This window comes from Spinacia oleracea, chromosome 4, assembly GCF_020520425.1.
Source record: "Spinacia oleracea cultivar Varoflay chromosome 4, BTI_SOV_V1, whole genome shotgun sequence".
NCBI classification, from domain to species: domain Eukaryota; kingdom Viridiplantae; phylum Streptophyta; class Magnoliopsida; order Caryophyllales; family Amaranthaceae; genus Spinacia; species Spinacia oleracea.
This window is the reverse complement of record NC_079490.1, coordinates 188,209,345-188,228,306: the sequence shown is the minus strand read 5'-3', so window position 1 is coordinate 188,228,306 and position 18,962 is coordinate 188,209,345. Positions and strand designations below refer to the sequence as shown.

At 42.3% G+C, this 18,962-nt stretch overlaps 1 protein-coding gene across 1 annotated transcript in view; it reads right to left on the bottom strand.

Annotated features, from left to right (window-relative positions):
- Positions 1–2,271: 2,271 nt before the first annotated feature.
- Positions 2,272–18,962, bottom strand: part of LOC110782754 (acetyl-CoA acetyltransferase 2) — a 31,881-nt gene continuing 15,190 nt past the window's right edge. The window contains exons 7-15 of the mRNA XM_021986989.2: positions 4,441–4,518; positions 4,235–4,300; positions 4,053–4,138; positions 3,692–3,791; positions 3,468–3,578; positions 3,263–3,304; positions 3,072–3,158; positions 2,725–2,810; positions 2,272–2,629 (exon numbers count right to left, since the gene is read on the bottom strand). Coding sequence (XP_021842681.1) covers positions 2,596–2,629; positions 2,725–2,810; positions 3,072–3,158; positions 3,263–3,304; positions 3,468–3,578; positions 3,692–3,791; positions 4,053–4,138; positions 4,235–4,300; positions 4,441–4,518 — 690 coding nt within the window. The 3' untranslated portion in view covers positions 2,272–2,595. The remainder of the gene's footprint in view (positions 2,630–2,724; positions 2,811–3,071; positions 3,159–3,262; positions 3,305–3,467; positions 3,579–3,691; positions 3,792–4,052; positions 4,139–4,234; positions 4,301–4,440; positions 4,519–18,962) is intronic.

The following is an 18,962-nucleotide window of genomic DNA, read 5'->3' as shown; positions in this document are numbered from 1 at the left end:
CCCACTCCAAGCTTGCATGACCAGAACCATGTATAGTAACTATTCCAGGTTGCCCACAACCAATCTGCCCTGCCCAACATCGTTCAACAATGGGTTCACTACTACAAAAGTTGTAAAAGATAGCGGTCAGAAGTAGCAATAGACAACAGTTGGCAACCATTGTAAATGAAAGCGTTGTTGTAGAGGGGGTATTGTTTAACAACGGTTAGGCTCAACCGTTGTTAAATGTATTAGGTTTTTTAAACTTTATTTTATTGAAAAATATAGCAAGCTATATAATTTAGTAACCTATGTAGGATTCGAACCTACATCATTATGCAATTGCACAAAGCTCTACCAAGTGAAATAGGCTTTACATTTAAAAAAGTGATATAGTACTTTTAGTAGAGAAAGCTATACTATAATATTTGTATGATGTAAAGTAAAAAAAGGTGTAAACAAACCCATGGGGTCCATTATCCATATACATACATGGAATAAAATGAGGCATCCAATAATGCCATTTTTCGCTGTTGATTTAGACAACTTAGTGGAGAAGGATTTGTGTTGACTTTATCAGTTTCAAACTACACACAGTTATTGCTCAATCCCTGACGTATAACAAGACAAGGAAAAGATCAGAAAAGCCCAAGTTTAGATCATACGTATATAATACTAAAAGTTCATCATATTTCAGTCCACATCTCCACAATAATGTTTGCTCATATAAACTTTCTCCAAAGAAATGAGATTATAACAAGTACTTCGTAATAAGAAACACGACCATGAGCTTAAATAATGCAACTAGAGAGACACTAAATAATAAATAAATCCATATCTTAAATAATGCAACACCTAGTTCAATTTATATGCATGAGTTTTGAATATTGGGGTTTTTCCTTGAGCTAAACTCGGCTAACACTTTTAACAGGAGCCACACCATTGGCAACATTTAATAATATATACATGGTGCCATATTTCTAAACCGTGCAAAGCGAGGGTCTCGGGGTTAAAATGATGTACATAACCGTTCAACTAAAATGTACAGAACCATTGAATGTTCATGAAAATTAGTGTTATCTAAGGCCACCTAAGATAGAAAATTACCCCTCATATTAACTTGCTAACTTAAACAACAGCTAAATTACATATGTGCCAGTCGGATCATTGTTATTAATGAATGAAGCTACTGACTTCTGTTCTAGATCCATACAGAACCTTATGCATTCTCTCTGACTAGTTTAAATTCAGTATCTGATTAAAATCCTCTACCTCCCTGAATAAATAAGAAAATACGTTAAATATTACACCAGAATAACACTTCAATATATCCTTCAATTCAGTAACATGAATAAGGTAAAGCACGAATTTTGAATCCCCTTATGCGACAGCAAAAAGATGAGCACCCTTTGTTCATCAATATAACTCATTACAAGGAAATTTCAATTTATACATGGTTAAAAAATAAATTAAGAAATTACTTTCAGTTTCCGATATAATCACAAAATGCATAAATTCTGAATGAACGACCATAAACAAAATAATGTGACCAACAGGTTGCTCTACCAGGTTAGATGGATTTTCTCCTTTACAGAATTACAATAATCATTCTCGTCAATTCATACCCGTTGCCAATAACATTATGCAAAAAAATTACATTTGACAGATCCACAAATACATTCACCAGCCTTTAGCTTCTTGACTAAACACAACTTTTATCAACTACAAGTATATTCACCAGTTGAGACAAATCAGCGTTTAATAGATGGAAGTCCGTGTTAGGTGATGAACAATATAATTCATGCGGAAAAACCATAAAACCAGGAATTCAAATTAATTGGCACATAGTCAATTAGCATAATTTAGTATACATACTATGTGATGCGTACCTTCCCTAGCTGCTCCCGAACCGAACAAGAACAAGTAAAGAGCTCTAAATGTCGCCCCTCCGTAGATAGTCCACAACACATTCGAATCCGGCTTAGGTTCAAACCAACTAGAATATTCTCTAAGGTTTTATGCACTCGGGAACTCACATTATGTGATAGGCAAATATTAAACTCTCTTGAATTTAATGTCTTATCAAAGTTATATAAAATATGTGATCATGAACCTAATATTTATAGAGTAAAAATAGAGAATATCCTAGTTGGTTGAAATATTTCCTCCTTTTTTTACTTGATTAAAATATTTCCCCAACCCCACTTGCTTTATTATTTATTTCATTTAACGATTCTTCCTTAATACCCGTGCCCGGACAAGTGTATCTCCTATTTAAATACGGAGGGAGTATAAACTTAAAACCCTTCCTGCCAACTTTATATACTTTACTCTTACATATCTTGAACAATACATTAGTCCACATTGGAGGCTCAAATCGTTCTCACAGTGCATGCATTGACCAGCACAAGCATACAATTACATGCCTAGAGTAAATCACCTAATCATCTCCGCTTAATTATATGATTACATAAATCACAAGGAGATCCAGTTACTCTTAAAATTGTATGCCTACATTTGTCTCTTCAGTTGAAGGTTATCCATTTCTCCAGTAAGAATTTAAAAGTCTTGAACCAGGGATTTCCAAAGGAAGATTCTTCTCCAGTTAAAAGTGTTTCAAAGTCTTGAACGACTGGCACTGGGCATTGATCTACAGTAAGGCAGAAAAGTATAAGTTTACCCAAACAAGAATTTTTTTGATATTAGCCCCTCTTGCAACCACCACCCTAAAGTCAAGAGGCTTACATGAACTCTAAGACAAGAGCAGAGGCTCCTCCTCCTCCATTGCAGATGCCAGCAACACCGTATCTTGCTCTTTTCTGCCTTAGAACCTGCGAATTTCAAATTTGAACTAAGTTATGTCTATGCTGAAGAGAAGAGAACTTAACGAATTTGTTCAAGTGTATCCATGCAGAAAGACACCCACATTGAAGACCCCAGTGTCTTGGCAATAAATATTAGATGACAATTTAGTAAAGCAATAAATAAAAGAAAGGGCCTGATATGTGATATCTTTAACAGATTCTCCGCTATGTACAGAGGTAAAAAGATTGATGAAGTTCATTGAACTCAAAAGATGAGATGTCACTTACACCAAGCAATGTGACCAAAACTCGAGCTCCACTGCAACCTAAAGGATGTCCCAGAGAAACAGCTCCACCATGCACATTGACTTTTTCCTTCGCAATGGGGTTTTAGGAAGGGAGCGATATTCAGAAAAATGACTCATACTAATAGTTATGCAATCTGAGAAGGAACTGAACATGAAATAGATATAACTCACTGGATCAAGCCCCAAAAGTTTCTGATTAGCAAGGGCAACGACCTGCAGAAAACAAGAATGGAAGACAAGGAAAATCAGGTATGTATAAGGCAAGTAGAAAAGAGAAAAATCTAAGATAAAGAAAATTTACACACACAGACGGGGAATATAAGGTATGTGAACGGTAAGTTAGACGAAAGAATTTAGAAAAAATAGAAAGTATTACAGCGAAAGCTTCATTGATCTCATAGAAGTCAATTTGAGAAGGCTCCAAACTAGCATTTGAAATAGCTTTTGGGATTGCAAGAGCTGGAGCAGTAGTAAACAATTCAGGGGCCTGGGCATAAAATGTTATTAAGAAATCAGTTTTGAAGAACCGAAAAAAATTACCTTCTGAACGAGCATTTAAGAGATATGAATGTAAATAGCCAGCAAAAGAAATTTCTGAACCTGAGCTGCATCAGCAAAACCTTTGATCTTTGCAATCACTTGGAGTCCAAGCTTTTTGGCTGTTTCTCCACTGACCAATACTATTGCAGCAGCACCGTCACTGTTTGTAGAAATTCAGACATAAATGAAAATGCATATAGACATTAAGCAAAACAAACAGTGAAAAAACAGTGGGTCCCTTCATCAAATAACTTGGGGAGAATATCGAGCACGCATCTTTCTTTCTTTAATGTATATGCTTTTGAATAACCACAACAGCATGAATCCTGTTATTTAAACACACACACGCACATACACACACACATCGATATCGCATATATACGTGTTATTGCATTCCCCCATCAGTCTCAGATTAAATTACCTTATAAGAGACGCATTCCCAGCAGTGACAGAGCCTCCGTTCTTTTTAAAGCTAGGAGGAAGCTTCTTAAGTTTGGAAGGATCAAACTGTTACATACCATCAAAACCGAGCACACATAGTGAAGATAACAACCAATACTAAATTGAGTTGGAAGCTGACATGATCAAGATATTGTGCTGTACCTTCTCAAGACCATCATCCCTGTCGATAATCGTGGATTGCTTTCCTCTATTTCCAGAAATCTTCACCTGCAAACAAAAATCCATTAGCCTCATGCTACCTATAGGTTAATCTATTCCTTTTTTCCCGTTCGCCTTTTCATGCTTTCTGATAAATCACATAAAAGTTTCTGGTTCAAATATGCATGTAATACAGAAGAAAATCTTGCCGGGGCTATTTCCCAAGAAAATGCGCCACTGTTCTTTGCAGCAATACCACGCTCGTAGCTCCTTATAGCATATGAATCCTACGGAAGCAAGAGAGAGTTAGCAGAATCACAAAATGAAATTCAGCAGAGAATTTGAATGATGTTTTTCTTTTATGTTTGTTTTAAGAAAGGCAACTAAGCTACAGTATCCAGAAGATGCTAGAGGAATTTTCACCCCTGCACAATTAGAGGCCACATGCCCACCTAACCAGGCCCTTGAGGCTATGAGACAAGCATATTTTTCTCAAACCCACGAAAAGAAAATGAATTTTCTCCTTCTCCTGGATGGATGACACATATGACTTAAAGATGAAAAGTACACCGCCAAACTATCGAGAAACCAGTCTTTACAGTCCACCCTCAAGTAATTTGCCAACAACAGGTTGAACCGTTGAACTAATACAATTCAAGCCAATTAGGTGATCTTATGCCAAAATGGATCAAACTCAACAAAGAAAGTGTTTCTTGACTGCTTACATAAAAGAAACAGTATGCAGGATTCAATAACTTGAAGCTTTCTCGTGATTCAATAATTTTCTGCTCCGATTGGGGTTCATGTGAAACGTTTGGTCCTCTACCCTCTTCGGGTCTGAGTAATTTAGAATGTCCCAGAAATGAAGGCTATAATAATACACGGAATCAGACCAATTCTGGAGACTTATGAGACCCGAATTTTTAAACTTAAGTGAAGTTGACAGATGCATTCAGGTGTCATACAGGTAGTTTGGAACATAAAATACCCACTAATTTGCAAAAAAGTCTCTCCCTTGCGCTCTGCTAGGGTTTGAGTTTACCCTTGAAATTTCCAAGATATCCCTTGCGCTCGGCGAGTACTGGAGCCCTAATGGCAGAGGATTTATCAGAAATTTGTGCACATCTCTCAATAGAGGATGACGAGGATGATATTGTAGAACTGGTGAACAGCACAAACAGCGTGGTTGAGGAGAGAATTGAACTTTCTCTCGTGGGTAAAATACAAACGGCGCGGTCGTACAATTTTGGTGCAATGAAGAATACTATGAACCAGGTATGGGCGCTATCTAAAAAAGCCATCTTTCACGAGATTGAGAACGAATTGTTTGTCATTCAATTCTTTCATTGGAAAGACAAAGAAAAGGTGCTAAAGGGAAGACCATGGTGCTTCGACCATAACCTCATTGTTTTACAAGAAATTCCCAGTGGGGTGCAACCGTCGCAAGTAGTAATGGACAAATGCCCTTTCTGGATTAGGCTATACGACCTTCCATTTGATGGGAGATCGACTGAGAATGTGAAGCTACTGGCTGGCAAGATAGGGGAGGTGATGGAGGTAGAGGAAAATGAGATTGTATGGGACAAAGCGATGCGGGCTAGGGTTAATATGAATACCTTAACTCCCCTTCGTAAAACACAAAAACTCAGAAATACGAATGGAGAGGTGATGGAGGTTAGGATCAAATATGAGAGGTTGCCGCATTTCTGCTACAGATGTGGTATAATGGGGCACACAGAAAGGGACTGCATGCTGGAAGCAAAAGTAGTTAATGGGAAGAAAAGCCAACAATGGGGATTGGGTATAGTGGCATCTCCACGTAAAGGTAGGGCAAGCAGGGATGAGGAGCTTAACTCTCTTATACAAGGGAAAAGGGCGTTGGTCTTTCAGACAAAGGCGAAGACTGGTAGTGGAGTGGAGGCTGAAAAGAGAAGTGAAGAACAGGAGAGTACAGAAAAGAGAGGTGTAGGAAAAGGTTTGGGGGCAGTAGGGGAGCAAAGCGACACTGCTGTTGGGCAGAACGATCCGGGAGAGGGGGCGAGGAAGAGAGGGGAGGGGGAGGACAAGGAGGGGGGCAAGGGGAAGGCGATAGTGTGCGCAGAGCCTAAGGAGCAACTTGGGCTAGGAGGGGAAGGTAATGTTCCGGTCGTGGAGGGAGGGAAATCAGTAGACAGTGGGGGTGGCGGGAAGAGAAAGGTTATTAGGAGGGCAATTGATCGGTCCCATAATAGCAAGTCAGGAGGAGCAGGAAATATTCAAATGGGGAAAAGAGATAGGGAAGACCAAATGGAGGTAGATGATGCTTACGGGCCTCCCAAGAAAGCGTTGATTGGAGGGTCTTTGGACCATTCTTTTGCGCCTGTTCGTGCGGAGGAGTTCTCTTTGGCGGAGGTTGGCGAGCACCAACCCCGCCAGAAACAATGAGTCTCATGAGTTTCAACTGTAGGGGGCTGGGCAATACCCCTGCATTTAACAGCCTTCGTAACTTGATTCGGAGGGAGGCCCCGTCTTTGATCTTTCTATCAGAGACGAAGTTGAGTAGTGGGGAGATGGTGAAAGTTAAAGACAAGATGGATGGCTATGAGGGCCTTGCGGTGGACAGTTGTGGGCGGTCTGGGGGAGTTGCGTTGTTGTGGCGGAAGGAGCTGACTGTTGACTTGAGATCAATGTCGGTGCACCACATCGATGTATGGATTAGAGTCGGGATTGGGGATGTTGACTGGGAGGTTCACAGGGTTTTATGGGTGGCCTGAGATCCAAAATAGACACCTGTCATGGAAACTCTTAGAGGATCTAGCTGCTCAAGTGTCAGCCCCATGGGTTTGCATGGGGGATTTTAATGAGATCATGTTCGATTGTGAGAAGAAAGGTGGCCGAGATAGAGCGGGTTGGCAGATGGATAACTTCCGACAGGCGGCTAATAATTGTGAGCTCCATAATATACCTTTTTCGGGGTATGAATTCACGTTCGATAATGGTCAAGAGGGGGTGGATAATGTCCAATGTAGACTGGACAGGGCGCTAGTGAATGATGGTTGGCTGAGTGTGTTCGATAAAGCAAGGGGAGTTAACTTGGATAGAGAGTGGTCTGACCACGCCCCCATTAAAATTTCCATGGCAGGGACGGAGGGGATGGAGGTGAAGCGAGATAAGCCGTTCCGGTTCGAGCAGGTCTGGGTTGGAGAGGAGAAATGTGAGAAAGTAATAGATGAGGCATGGCTGATTGGAGGCCCTACGGTAGCCAATAAATTGGCCTTCTGTGCTGCGGACCTCAAAGCTTGGAGTGATAAGGAGTTTGGGCAGAAATTTCGTGAGTTGAGGAAGAAAAGGAAGAAACTAAAGGAGCTAAATAAGGGAGGTTTAACTGCTGCCCAATTGGAAAACAGGAGGAAGATTGTCAGGGATATCGCTGACCTTCTCTTCTCCACCATGAAGAAATATACTGGAGACAAAGGTCTCGGGCACTTTGGCTAACCGAAGGTGACAAAAATACGTCATTTTTCCATCGGAAGGCATCTCAAAGAAGGAGGAAAAACAACATTGCTGGCTTAGTGGACTTGGATGGTATTAAAAGAGTAGGGGATGAGGAGGTGGGGAGGATTGCTAATAACTACTTCTCTACTCTTTTTACATCCCCAGGTTGCTTAAACTTGCAGGATGCATTGGCTGGAGTGGAACAGCGAGTCTCGGACTCTATGAACGCGCGGCTACGAGCCCGTTACTCCGAAGAAGAAGTGCACCAAGCACTAAAACAAATGCATCCGTTAAAGGCGCCTGGTCCGGACGGAATGTGCCTACTATTCTTCCAGACATATTGGCACATTGTGGGTGCGTCTGTCACAAATATGGTGCTTGCTGTTCTTAATGGTGAAGCTTTACAGGAGGGGATTAACAAGACCTTTATTGTTTTAATCCCGAAGAAGAAAGATGCGGAGAGTATGAGTGACTTCCGGCCGATTAGCCTATGTAATGTGATGTATAAGTTGGTATAGAAAGTGCTAGCTAATAGATTAAAACCATTCCTAGGGGACATTACCTCAATAAATCAGGAAGATTGATCACAGACAATATACTAGTAGCTTTTGAGATGTTTCACTTCATGAAAAATTCGAAACAGTTGGAGGGATCGATGGCGTTGAAACTAGATATGGCCAAGGCCTAACCGGGTCGAATGGGGGTTTCTTAAAGAAGTTATGGAGCGATTAGGGCTTGATGGTGGTTGGATTTCTAGAGTGTTTGCATTGTATTACATCAGTCTCCTTTGCCGTGCTAGTGAATGGGTTCCCAACTACGGAGTTTAAACCGGCTAGGGGGTTGCGCCAGGGCGACCCATTGTCACCATACTTATTCATATTATGCGCGGAGGCACTTTCTGGGTTGTTGAGACGGGCCTCGGAGAGAGGCAGCCTACACGGAGTTCGGGTGGCCCCTACGGCACCTGTGGTTTCTTACTTATTCTTCGCGAACGACAGTATTATATTCGCAAAGGCTAGTATGGAGGAAGCTAATACTATAAAAGAGGCCCTGACTTTGTATGAGAATGCTTCGGGCCAAATGGTCAATTTCAATAAGACCACTGTCTCATTTAGCAAGGGAGTTCCTTTGAACAGAAGAGAGGAGTTGGCTGAGAGCTTGGGGGTGGTGGCGGTAGACATCCATGATAAATACCTTGGCCTCCCCACGGTAGTGGGGAGGTCAAAAAAGGTGATTACAAAATATGTTCGGGAAAAATTGGTTAAGAGGTTACAAGGGTGGAAGGGAATTATGTTATCAAAAGCGGGTAGGGAAATCCTGATAAAGGCGGTGGCCCAATCTATCCCTACCTACGCGATGAGTGTGTTCAAATTCCCTTCCTCGTTCTGTGATGAATTGCGTTCGTTACTGTCACAATTTTGGTGGGGTCAGAGAAAGAATGAAAGGAAGATTCACTGGGTGGCATGGAGGAAATTATGTGGGCCCAAAGCTATTGGAGGTCTCGGGTTTCGTGATCTAAAAATGTTCAATGCGGCATTGTTGGGAAAACAGGCTTAGAGGCTTATGACTTGTCAAGGGAGCTTGGTGGAAAGGGTGCTGAAGGCTCGTTATTATCCTACTGGAGAATTCCTAACTGCTGACCTGGGCTCCACTCCAAGCTATACATGGAGAAGTATTTGGGGATCGAAGTGGGTTGTAATTAGGGGCATACGATGGAGGATAGGGAATGGGGCTCAAGTGAGGGTATGGAAGGATAGATGGATCCCGGGAACTCAATCGGGTCTGATCATCTCGCCAAGGCTTGGCGCAAATGAGGACCTCCTGGTGAGTGAGCTCATTGATGCTCCCAATGCTTGTTGGGATAGGGACAAGATAACTCAATATCTCCTACCCTTTGAACGAGAACGTGTGCTCAGTATCCCACTGAGTTCGCGCCTACCTGGGGGCAGGTTATACTGGGACTTGGAGAAGAGAGGTGAGTACTCTGTTAGATCAGCTTATAGAGCAATTTTTGGAGAGGAGGAGGGGGGGGGGGAGAGAGCAGACTCTTCGGTGGTGGAAGCAGGAATGTGGAATAAGATATGGCATGCAACCACTCTACCTAGAATCAAGATTTTTTTCTGGCGTGCGTGTTTGGGAGTGCTCCCAACTCGGGCTGGGTTGAGTCGTAGGGTGCCAGCCATTGATGGATGCTGCGGAGTGTGTGGTAACGTTGAGGAGACTGTTCTTCATACCCTTACTGGATGTGTCTTTGCACGTCTAGTATGGGAAAAGAGGAGGGTGTGTGACGAAGTATATGGTGAGTTCAGGTCCTTCGCAGACTTGGTGGACGTGATTTTTAGGAAGCTGAGGGTAGAGGAGAGGGCGATGTTTATGGCTCTTTGTTGGGTTATCTGGAATGCCCGCAACAAGTGGACAATGGAAGGAGAGAGATTCGAGGTGGAGCGAGGAATAGAGTACGTAGATAAGCTGATGACTGACCTGCGAGTGGAAAGGGGTGATGACGGGGTTGTGCTGGGGAATATAGTCACGCCACGATGGAGTGCCCCACATGGGGATACGGTCAAGATAAATGTGGATGCAGGCTGCTTCGAGGGGCTGGGTACGAGCCTGGGGGGTCATTGTAAGAGATAAGCACGGGTCTGCGAAACTGGGAGCAACTTGGCAAGGAGTGGAAGTGTTTGAACCGAAGGTGGCTGAAGCAAGAGCGGTGCTGCTTGGACTGCAGCTGGCGAGGGAGTACGGGTACGTGGATGTGATGGTAGAGAGTGATTGTCTGACGCTGGTGAATGCAATTCAGAAGAATGAGGAGGGGTGGAGTCAGTTCCATCTAATTGTTGATGATATTATTCATGTTTCTAAGGTGTTCTCTAATATTTCGTTTTCTTTTGTCAGTAGGGAGTGCAATAAAACGGCCCATGAGCTAGCACATTACTTGCCATGGGTTGAGGGTAGGAGGGTTTGGCTGTATGATTTTCCAGCAAGTGTGGATGTATGTTTGATTGCTGATTGCTTGGAGTAATTCAATTTGTGCCTGTTTGGCTTCCTTCAAAAAATAAAAAATAAAAATACCCACTAATTTATTACATAAAGTATTGAAAAGGCCTCGATTCAACAAAATGAGTTTGGAAAAAACTGATGGAAATAAGTCTAACCTTTAGACCGTTTATTAAAAATAAGTCATACTTTTGATTATATCTGAATAAGTCAAACTTTAGCAACAATTTGTGACTTGTTGTTACAGGTAACGTAACAGGTCACTTTAAAAAAAAATGACAGGCTTTTCAAAGCGTTTGTTGACACGATATTTGGTGCAACTTCTTAACACATTATTCGAAATGATATTTTGACACGTTCATCAAGGCACATTTTCCGAGATGAATTTTTGATACTTTTTTTTTTGAGAAAATCGGCTTAAAATATTTATTATTACTTTTTCAAAAAAAAAAAAAAAGAATCAGCCTAAAAATAAAATAAAAAGATAAAAAAATCTACAAAAAATAAGCTTAAAATACAATAAAGCACAAAAATACAATTAAAAAGTTAGACGTTTACCTGTATAAGTGGTTACCGATCACTTGACTTGTTTAAAATTAATGGATGCTAAAGTTAGACTTATTCAGATATAATCAAAAGCTTGACTTATTTTTTATAGACGACTCAAAGGTTAACTTATTCCCAACAATTTTCCCAATGACACAAAAACCGGCTAAAATAACATTGAAGAACCAAAGTAAATGGTTGTAACCACCAAACAGACCACCACCAAAGAAACCTCCATCGGTCTCATAGGGTCTATGGTAAACATTTGGGCCTCTCACCTTTTAGGATCCGAGAAATTAAAAGAAAGTCCACAAAATGAGCGTATACACGAAATAGCATTGGAGAAACCGAGACCCCGTTTCTAAAACTGAAGTTAAGTTGATTGATGTGACTTCTGGCATCACTGAAAGGATCGAAACCACATTCGTAGGCCGACAACCTTTCTGAATAAGTCGTGGAAGATTCCCAGTCATTTACTTGAATTCAAAATCAATTGAGGAATTCTATTTCCATAACATCAAACGGACCCAAGAAGGACGCTAACCTAGTTCATTTGCTACTTGCCTCTAAGAGGAAAATCAATTTGCAGATTCTATGCTTTTGGAATGACTTGGATTTTTTTGAGCGTATCTATTTAATTACGGTCTTTGTCGTCAGTTTGTGAATTAAAAATGACTCAAAAATCGGACCAATTTTGAAGACTTATAGGATTTGGATTCTAAAACTTAAGTGAAGTTGACTGATGTTCGGAAGTCCTATAAGGTAGTTTAGAACCATAAAACACCATCTAGTCAGTAACATAAAGGCTTAGGATGTCCTTGATTAACCAAAATGAGTTTTGTAAGAAACTCGACTAAAATAAAATTTAAGAGCCGAAATAGATGGTTGTAACCACACAATAAGCCTCTAGTGGATTCATGGGAAGCATACGGGGCACTAACCTCTTCAAGTCCGAAAAATTCATAAATGGCCTAAAAATGAAAATTATATATATATATATATATATATATATATATATATATATATATATATATATATATATATATATATATATATATATATATATACGAAATCGGACAAATTTGAGAGACTTCTGGGACCTGTTTCTAAAACTCAAGGAAAATAGCCCAAGATGAGACCAATTCTGGAGACTTTCATAACCCGGATTCTAAAAGTTAATTGAAGTTGACCAATGTTTTTTTTTTTTTTTTTTTTTTTGACAAGTGCTAAACAAACATTAAGGAAAGAAAGCAAAAGAAATAGAAGTTGCAGCTGCAGAGGTTGCAATGTCGTGAGCACCTTGAACTTGATCTCGACCTACCTTTTGGATGCTGCACCAGTCGAACATTCTTCCCAGACGCTTAATCTCAGTTATGGTCCAAAGCAGGTTAATGTCAATCGTGCTTTGTTGGAGAAGCATTTCAACCAACATATGAGAATCCGTTAGAACAGTAATATGTCGAACTGTAGCTGTAATGCTCCATCTAAGTGCAAACAAACATGCAAGGACCTCCGCTTGAAGAGCTGACTTCGCTGTCCCTACAGAAGCTCCACCTAAGATCCTATCCGATGTTATCAGAGGATTACTAAGCACCCAACCCATTCCAGCTATCCGAGTATTCTTCTTCCAAGATCCATCAACCTGAATGAAAGACATTATTCCTTGTATCTCTGAGTCAGCAAGTATCACTCTAAAAAAAACCCGGCGGATAAAGCGGATCATTTTCCGGAGGATGTAGGAAACGTAATGCAGGAAATAGATGATTGCTAAAGATTTCTTGCTGCTTCAAACCTTCCCTGATAATAATATACACTGCGAGAACCTCACCCCTTTCATTCCTGAATATTCGGTTATTACGTGATAACCAAAGACCCCAAAGTGTTGCAATGAAATAAATAACCCTAACACTATTCTTCCCATCCTGGCATTGAAAAAGCCGGATATAGTAGAGAACCCAGTCAATAAAGGAAAGGTTCTCATTGATTTCTGAATGGATCGCAAGTGATCCATACCTCCAAACGCGTTTCGCACAGTCACAAAACCTGAAAATGTGCTGAATATCCTCGTTATCTTTTGCACAAAAATCACAAGTAAGAGACAACTGAACTCCTTTCTTTCCAACATTCACTTTTGAAGCAATTCCATTGTGAAACAATTTCCACAAAAAAACCTTCCATTTTGGGAGGATCTTAAGAGCCCACAAAATCTTAAAAAAATCCAAACCTGGATGGGCCTGTGCCAACCCATAATCCTCCACTGCTAACATTGCATATGCTGTTTTAACAGTAAACTTACCCTACTTGTGAAAACGCCAGTAAAGAAAATCTTCAACACTAGTAGAAGGCAATTCTGTTGCCACAATTTCCCTGGCGTCGTTAAACTCAAAACAAGAATGAACCCGATTAAGATTCCAACCAGAACCATTAGGAAGAATAAAATGATTAACTTTCCATGTCGCTGCATTGAGTAGTGTGACATTTGATTTAAACTCAGGCACTCTTCCATTGACCCACCTATCCTTACCAGCCCAAACTTTCTTACCATTTCCAATTTTTAAGGGGGTCATATGGTAGTTTAGAACAATAAACACCCGCTAGATGGTCATATAAGTCTCAGAACAACCTCAATTCAAAAAAATGAGTTTTGTAAGAAACCAAATTAAAATGACATTTACGAGCCAAAATTGGTTGTAAACTCCTAATAGGCCTCAAGTAATCTCATGGATCCATGGGAAGCATTCGGGCCTCTAACCTCTTCGGATCTGAGACATTTAAAAATAACCCAAAAATGAAAATTATAACATACGAAATCGGAAAAATTTGAGACTTATGGACCTGGTTTCTAAAACTTATGGAAAGTAGCCCAACGCTTTGGGGTCACATAAGTTAGTTTGGAACCATAACACCCACTAGTTGGTCACACAAAGGATCGCATGAACTTTGATTCAACAAAATGAGTATTATTAGGAAACCAACTAAAATGATATTTAAGAGCCGAAGTAAATGGTTGTAACCACCAAATAGGCCTCAAGGGATCTTATGAAGTCCATGAAAAGTATTCATACTGTAATAGACTCACAATTTTCACAGAATAACAGACAGCAATTATAGAGGAAGGTCACTTTGTATTGATTGAAGGTTAAGCTTACACAAGTCACAAGATAAACTAGCAACTTTAGGTTGCCACTCTCCAAGACAGTGACTTCAACTCTCCACTTTTCAAATACACAAAACTCAATACTGATTTCTACTGCCTTCCCCCCTTTTAATTGCTAACCCAAGTGTACTACCACCAACCCACTACCAATGTTGCTGTTGTGTTGTCTGCTACTGTCTTTTGTCTGACTGTTGGTTCTGCATCTCTTGGTTTGGCTGTATTTGGCTGCTGCTTCTCTTGTCCTCTTCTTGCGTAGGTAATCTTGATTGGGGGCCTCTGCCAGGTCATCACATTACTCCCCCCCCCCCCCCCCCCCCCCAAAAGAATCACCTTGTCCTCAAGGTGGAAGGATGGAAAATGCTACTGCAATAGTGCTGCATCCTCCCAGGTGGCCTCAAAGGAAGGCAAACCTTGCCACTTGATTAACACTTCCAGCGTAGTTTCTTGTCCCACTCTTGTGTCGAATTTCCAGCAGTTCCTCAGGGGTGGCCACAAGTTCCAACTCAGGTGTGATCTCATCTGATCAGGAATTGTGGCTGAGGATGAGTGCGAGCCCACGGCTCTTTTGAGTTGTGATACATGGAAGACCGGGTGGAGCCTGCACGTTGGAGGAAGCTTAAGCTTATACGCCACTGTCCCAACCTTCTTCATAACCTCAAAGGGTCCGCAGAATCGAGCAGCTAGCTTTTCAAATGGCCTCTTAGCCAAGGAGTTCTGACGATAAGGCTGTAGCTTAAGGTACACTGTATCCCCTTCCTCAAAACTTTCATCTCTGCGCTACAAATCACATTCCTTTTCATTACTTGTTGTGCCTTGATCAGATTAATACGCAGCTCATCAAGCATCACATCTCTCTCCTGCAGGTACTCCTATACGCTATCCACCTGAGTCTGCCCTGCTTCTATCTTCAACAGCTTAGGAGGGTCTCTTTCATAAACTATTTTGAAGGGTGTCATGTTCGTAGAGAGATGAGGTGAAGTATTGTAAGAGTATTCTGCCCATGCTAGCCACTTTGCCCACATTCTTGGCTTCTCGGATGTGAAACACCTCAAATAAGTCTCTAAGCTTTTGTTTACAATCTCCGTTTGGCCATCCGTTTGAGGGTGGTACGAAGTGCTTCTCTTCAGCTCTGTTTCCTGCAAACGGAAAAGCTCTCTCCAAAACACGCTCATGAAGATGCGATCACAGTTTGTGACAATGGAAGAAGGGAAGCCATGTAAACGCACGATCTCTTTGACAAAGACCTTGTGTCACGGTCCGAGTGTTTTGACACCGGATCCGTGCGGCGCGCTCTTGCCTATGGGGCGGCAAGGGCGCAAGCCTTGTGCGGAAAGTGAATATCAAGGCTTGGGGCACGAGCGGACGTCTGCTTTAGAATGGGCACTCTTGCCTATTGGCGACAAGAGCGAGAGTCGAGGGTCGATCGAGGCGCTTGTGTGCGCACAGCAGGCACAAGCGGGACCGACGACGGGAGTGTATCTGTTTTGCAAGGGATTTTGATGGGTCTTGGAAAGCTTAAAAGCATGCGACAGCACAATATCTATAAAGGCTAGCAACAACACATGAATTAAGCAAAGACAACTTCTTATGAGAGGTATTGGTTCATACCCCTCATAGAGGTTTATTTTGAATTAGCTAAATCTGCCCAGTGAACACTGGAATTACAGTAACATAATAATTCTTCCTAAAGCCTAGAAAACTATTAGAAAGATCCTAGAAAGCAATAGAAAGGAGAAATACAAGTAAAGGAAGGTTGGATTCTAACACCTTGGCTACTGGCAGCGCGGTGTATGGGAGTTTCAACCCAACGAAGTGTGCAAATTCAGATAATCGGTCCACCACCACTAAGATGGAATCCAACCCCTGTGACACCGGCACACCCGCAATAAAGTCCATAAAAATTTCATCCCACACGGCTGTAGAGATTGGTAAAGGTTGCAGCAGGCCCGCTGGACTCTTTTGGGAGAGTTTGCATTGCTGACAAACTCCACACTCGTGCACATAAGCAGCCACATCCCGTCTCATTCCCTGCCAAAACCACTCCCCTGCTACACGGAGATAAGTCTTGACTCCACCCACTGGAGAATTGTGATATTCTCTTAAGATTGCTGGAATTAAAGAAGAAGATTTGGAGAGTACCACCCTGCCTTTAAATAACAGTCTGTCTGCTGCTAAAGAGAATGCCGCAAAAGAGAATCCCTTGTGAGTCTTTCTCCCTTCTTTGAGCTCCTGCTTTATCTGCTTCAGCATCCAATCGTTCTGAACTTCCTCATCTAAATCTTCACAGACAATACCAGGGACCGAAATCAGTGCCCCAAACTCTATTTCACCTTCCCCTTTCCTGGAAAGTGAATCTGCAACTCGGTTTGACACTCTGGGTTTGTATTGAATGTCAAAATCAAACCCAATTAGTTTCCGAACCCACCTCTGATAATCAGCTCCTATTTCCCTTTGTTGTGTGATGAATCGAAGACTCTGTTGGTCCGTGCGTATCACAAAGCGTCTTCCTAGCAAGTAATGCTTCCATTTTTGCACCGCTAAGCAAGTAGCCATTAACTCCTTCTCATAGATAGATTTATCGCGAGCTCTGACCCCAAGGATGCAACTATAGAAGGCAATTGGTCTGTCTCCTTGCATTAGCACAGCCCCAAGGCCGAACACGGAGGCGTCAGTTTCTACTACAAACGGTTGATAAAAGTCAGGCATCGCTAGCACCAGAGCTTCAACCATCGCCCTTTTCAAGGTCTCAAATGCTCCGGTTGCTGCTGCTGTCCATCCATAGTTATCTCTCCACAGTTGGTCTGTGAGAGGGTGGGCAATTCTTGCATAATTTGCCACGAACTTGCGATAGTATCCGGTGAGGCCTAGGAAACCTCTTAGTTCCCGCAAGTTCCCCGGGATTTTCCACTCCACAAAGGCCCGTATCTTATCTTGGTCCACTGACACACCCCTACTAGAGATAACATGGCCAAGATAAGCCACCTCTGATTTCCCAAATTCACACTTCTTCAAATTTGCGTACAAAAGATGCTCCTTAAGTTTTGCCAGTACCAACTCTAAATGTTGTGAGTGTTCCTCCTGGTTCAAACTATGCACAAGGATATCATAAACAAAAAAAACAAGCACAAACCTCCGTAAAAAAGGTCGAAACACATCATTCATGAAGGATTGAAAAGTTGTCGGGGCGTTAGTCAATCCGAATGGCATGACTAAAAATTCATAGTGCCCCTCATGTGTGCGGAAGGCGGCCTTATGCGCATCCTCCGGTCGCACTAAAATCTGGTTATCAAGTCAAGCTTGGAAAAAGTGGTTGCCCGTGAAGTTCATCAAATAACTCATCAATAACCGGGATAGGATACTTATCTGGGACTGTCTCCTTGTTGAGCGCACGATAGTCTACGCAAAACCTCCACGACCCATATTTTTTCTTCACCAAGAGCGGGGCTTGAAAACGGACCGGTGGTTGGGCGGATAATTTCTGCCTGGAGCATCTCTCTAATCAATCTTTCTATCTCATCTTTTTGAAATTGAGGGTACCGATATGGTCAAACACTGACCGGGTTGCTGCCCTCCATGAGAAAAACGGCGTGTTCATGACCTCGCGGTGGTGGTAGTCCTGTTGGAGCCCGAAAGACCTCCTTGAACTTCTCCAGTAGCAACTTCAAGAATTATGGGCACTAACTGTTTCCTTGTTCTCCACCATCCCCTGTTTCCTCGAACTGGTTTAGTTCAACCAAAACTCCTCTTTCCTCGGTACTCTGATCATACCTTTCAGGGACACCTGAGAACGTGATAAAGAAGGGTCTCCTCTCAATGTCATTGTTTCGCCATTTACTTGAAACCGCATCACTTGTCTTCCAATTGGTGGTCACGACCCCGAGCTTCTCTAGCCACTGTACTCCAAGGATCACGTCCGAATTGCCCAGTTCCAAGGGTAAGAAGTCGTCTTCGACCCCTATTCCCCCCTCCAGTTCGAGCATCACCTTCCGGCAGACCCCTTTACCCTTGACCGCCTCACCGTTCCCCAATGCTACACCAAAACCCGCCGATTCCATCACCGAAATCGCCAGCCTTTCCGCCGCCTTCAAGGCTACGAAGTTGTGGGTGGCGTCCGGGTTCACCATCACCACCGACCCGCCATTAATTAACCCATGAAGTTTGATGGTCTTAGGGTGGTCAACCCCACAACTGAGCATAGAGAAATCTCCGCCACTCGCTCTTCTTCCCGCAGCGGTTCTTCGTTGATCTCCTCCATCAACTCCAGCTCCAACTCGATGTTTTCTTCCTCCGCCACTAACACGACGCTGAGTTCTTTTTTTTGGCAGCGATGGCCAACGCCCCACCTCTCGTCGCACCGGAAACAAAGACCTTTGGCGCGTTTTACTTAGAGTTCACGCTCCGACAGTCTCTTCACCTCGCTCCCCTTTGAAGAAGTCGTAGATCGGGGTGGGTGGTTTGAAGCTTACGAACCCACGGACCCACCAGTTAAACCCGCCCCGTTTCCCTTAGACACACTCTGGGGTGGAGCCCCATATGTGGTGTTTGTTGGGCTGTATT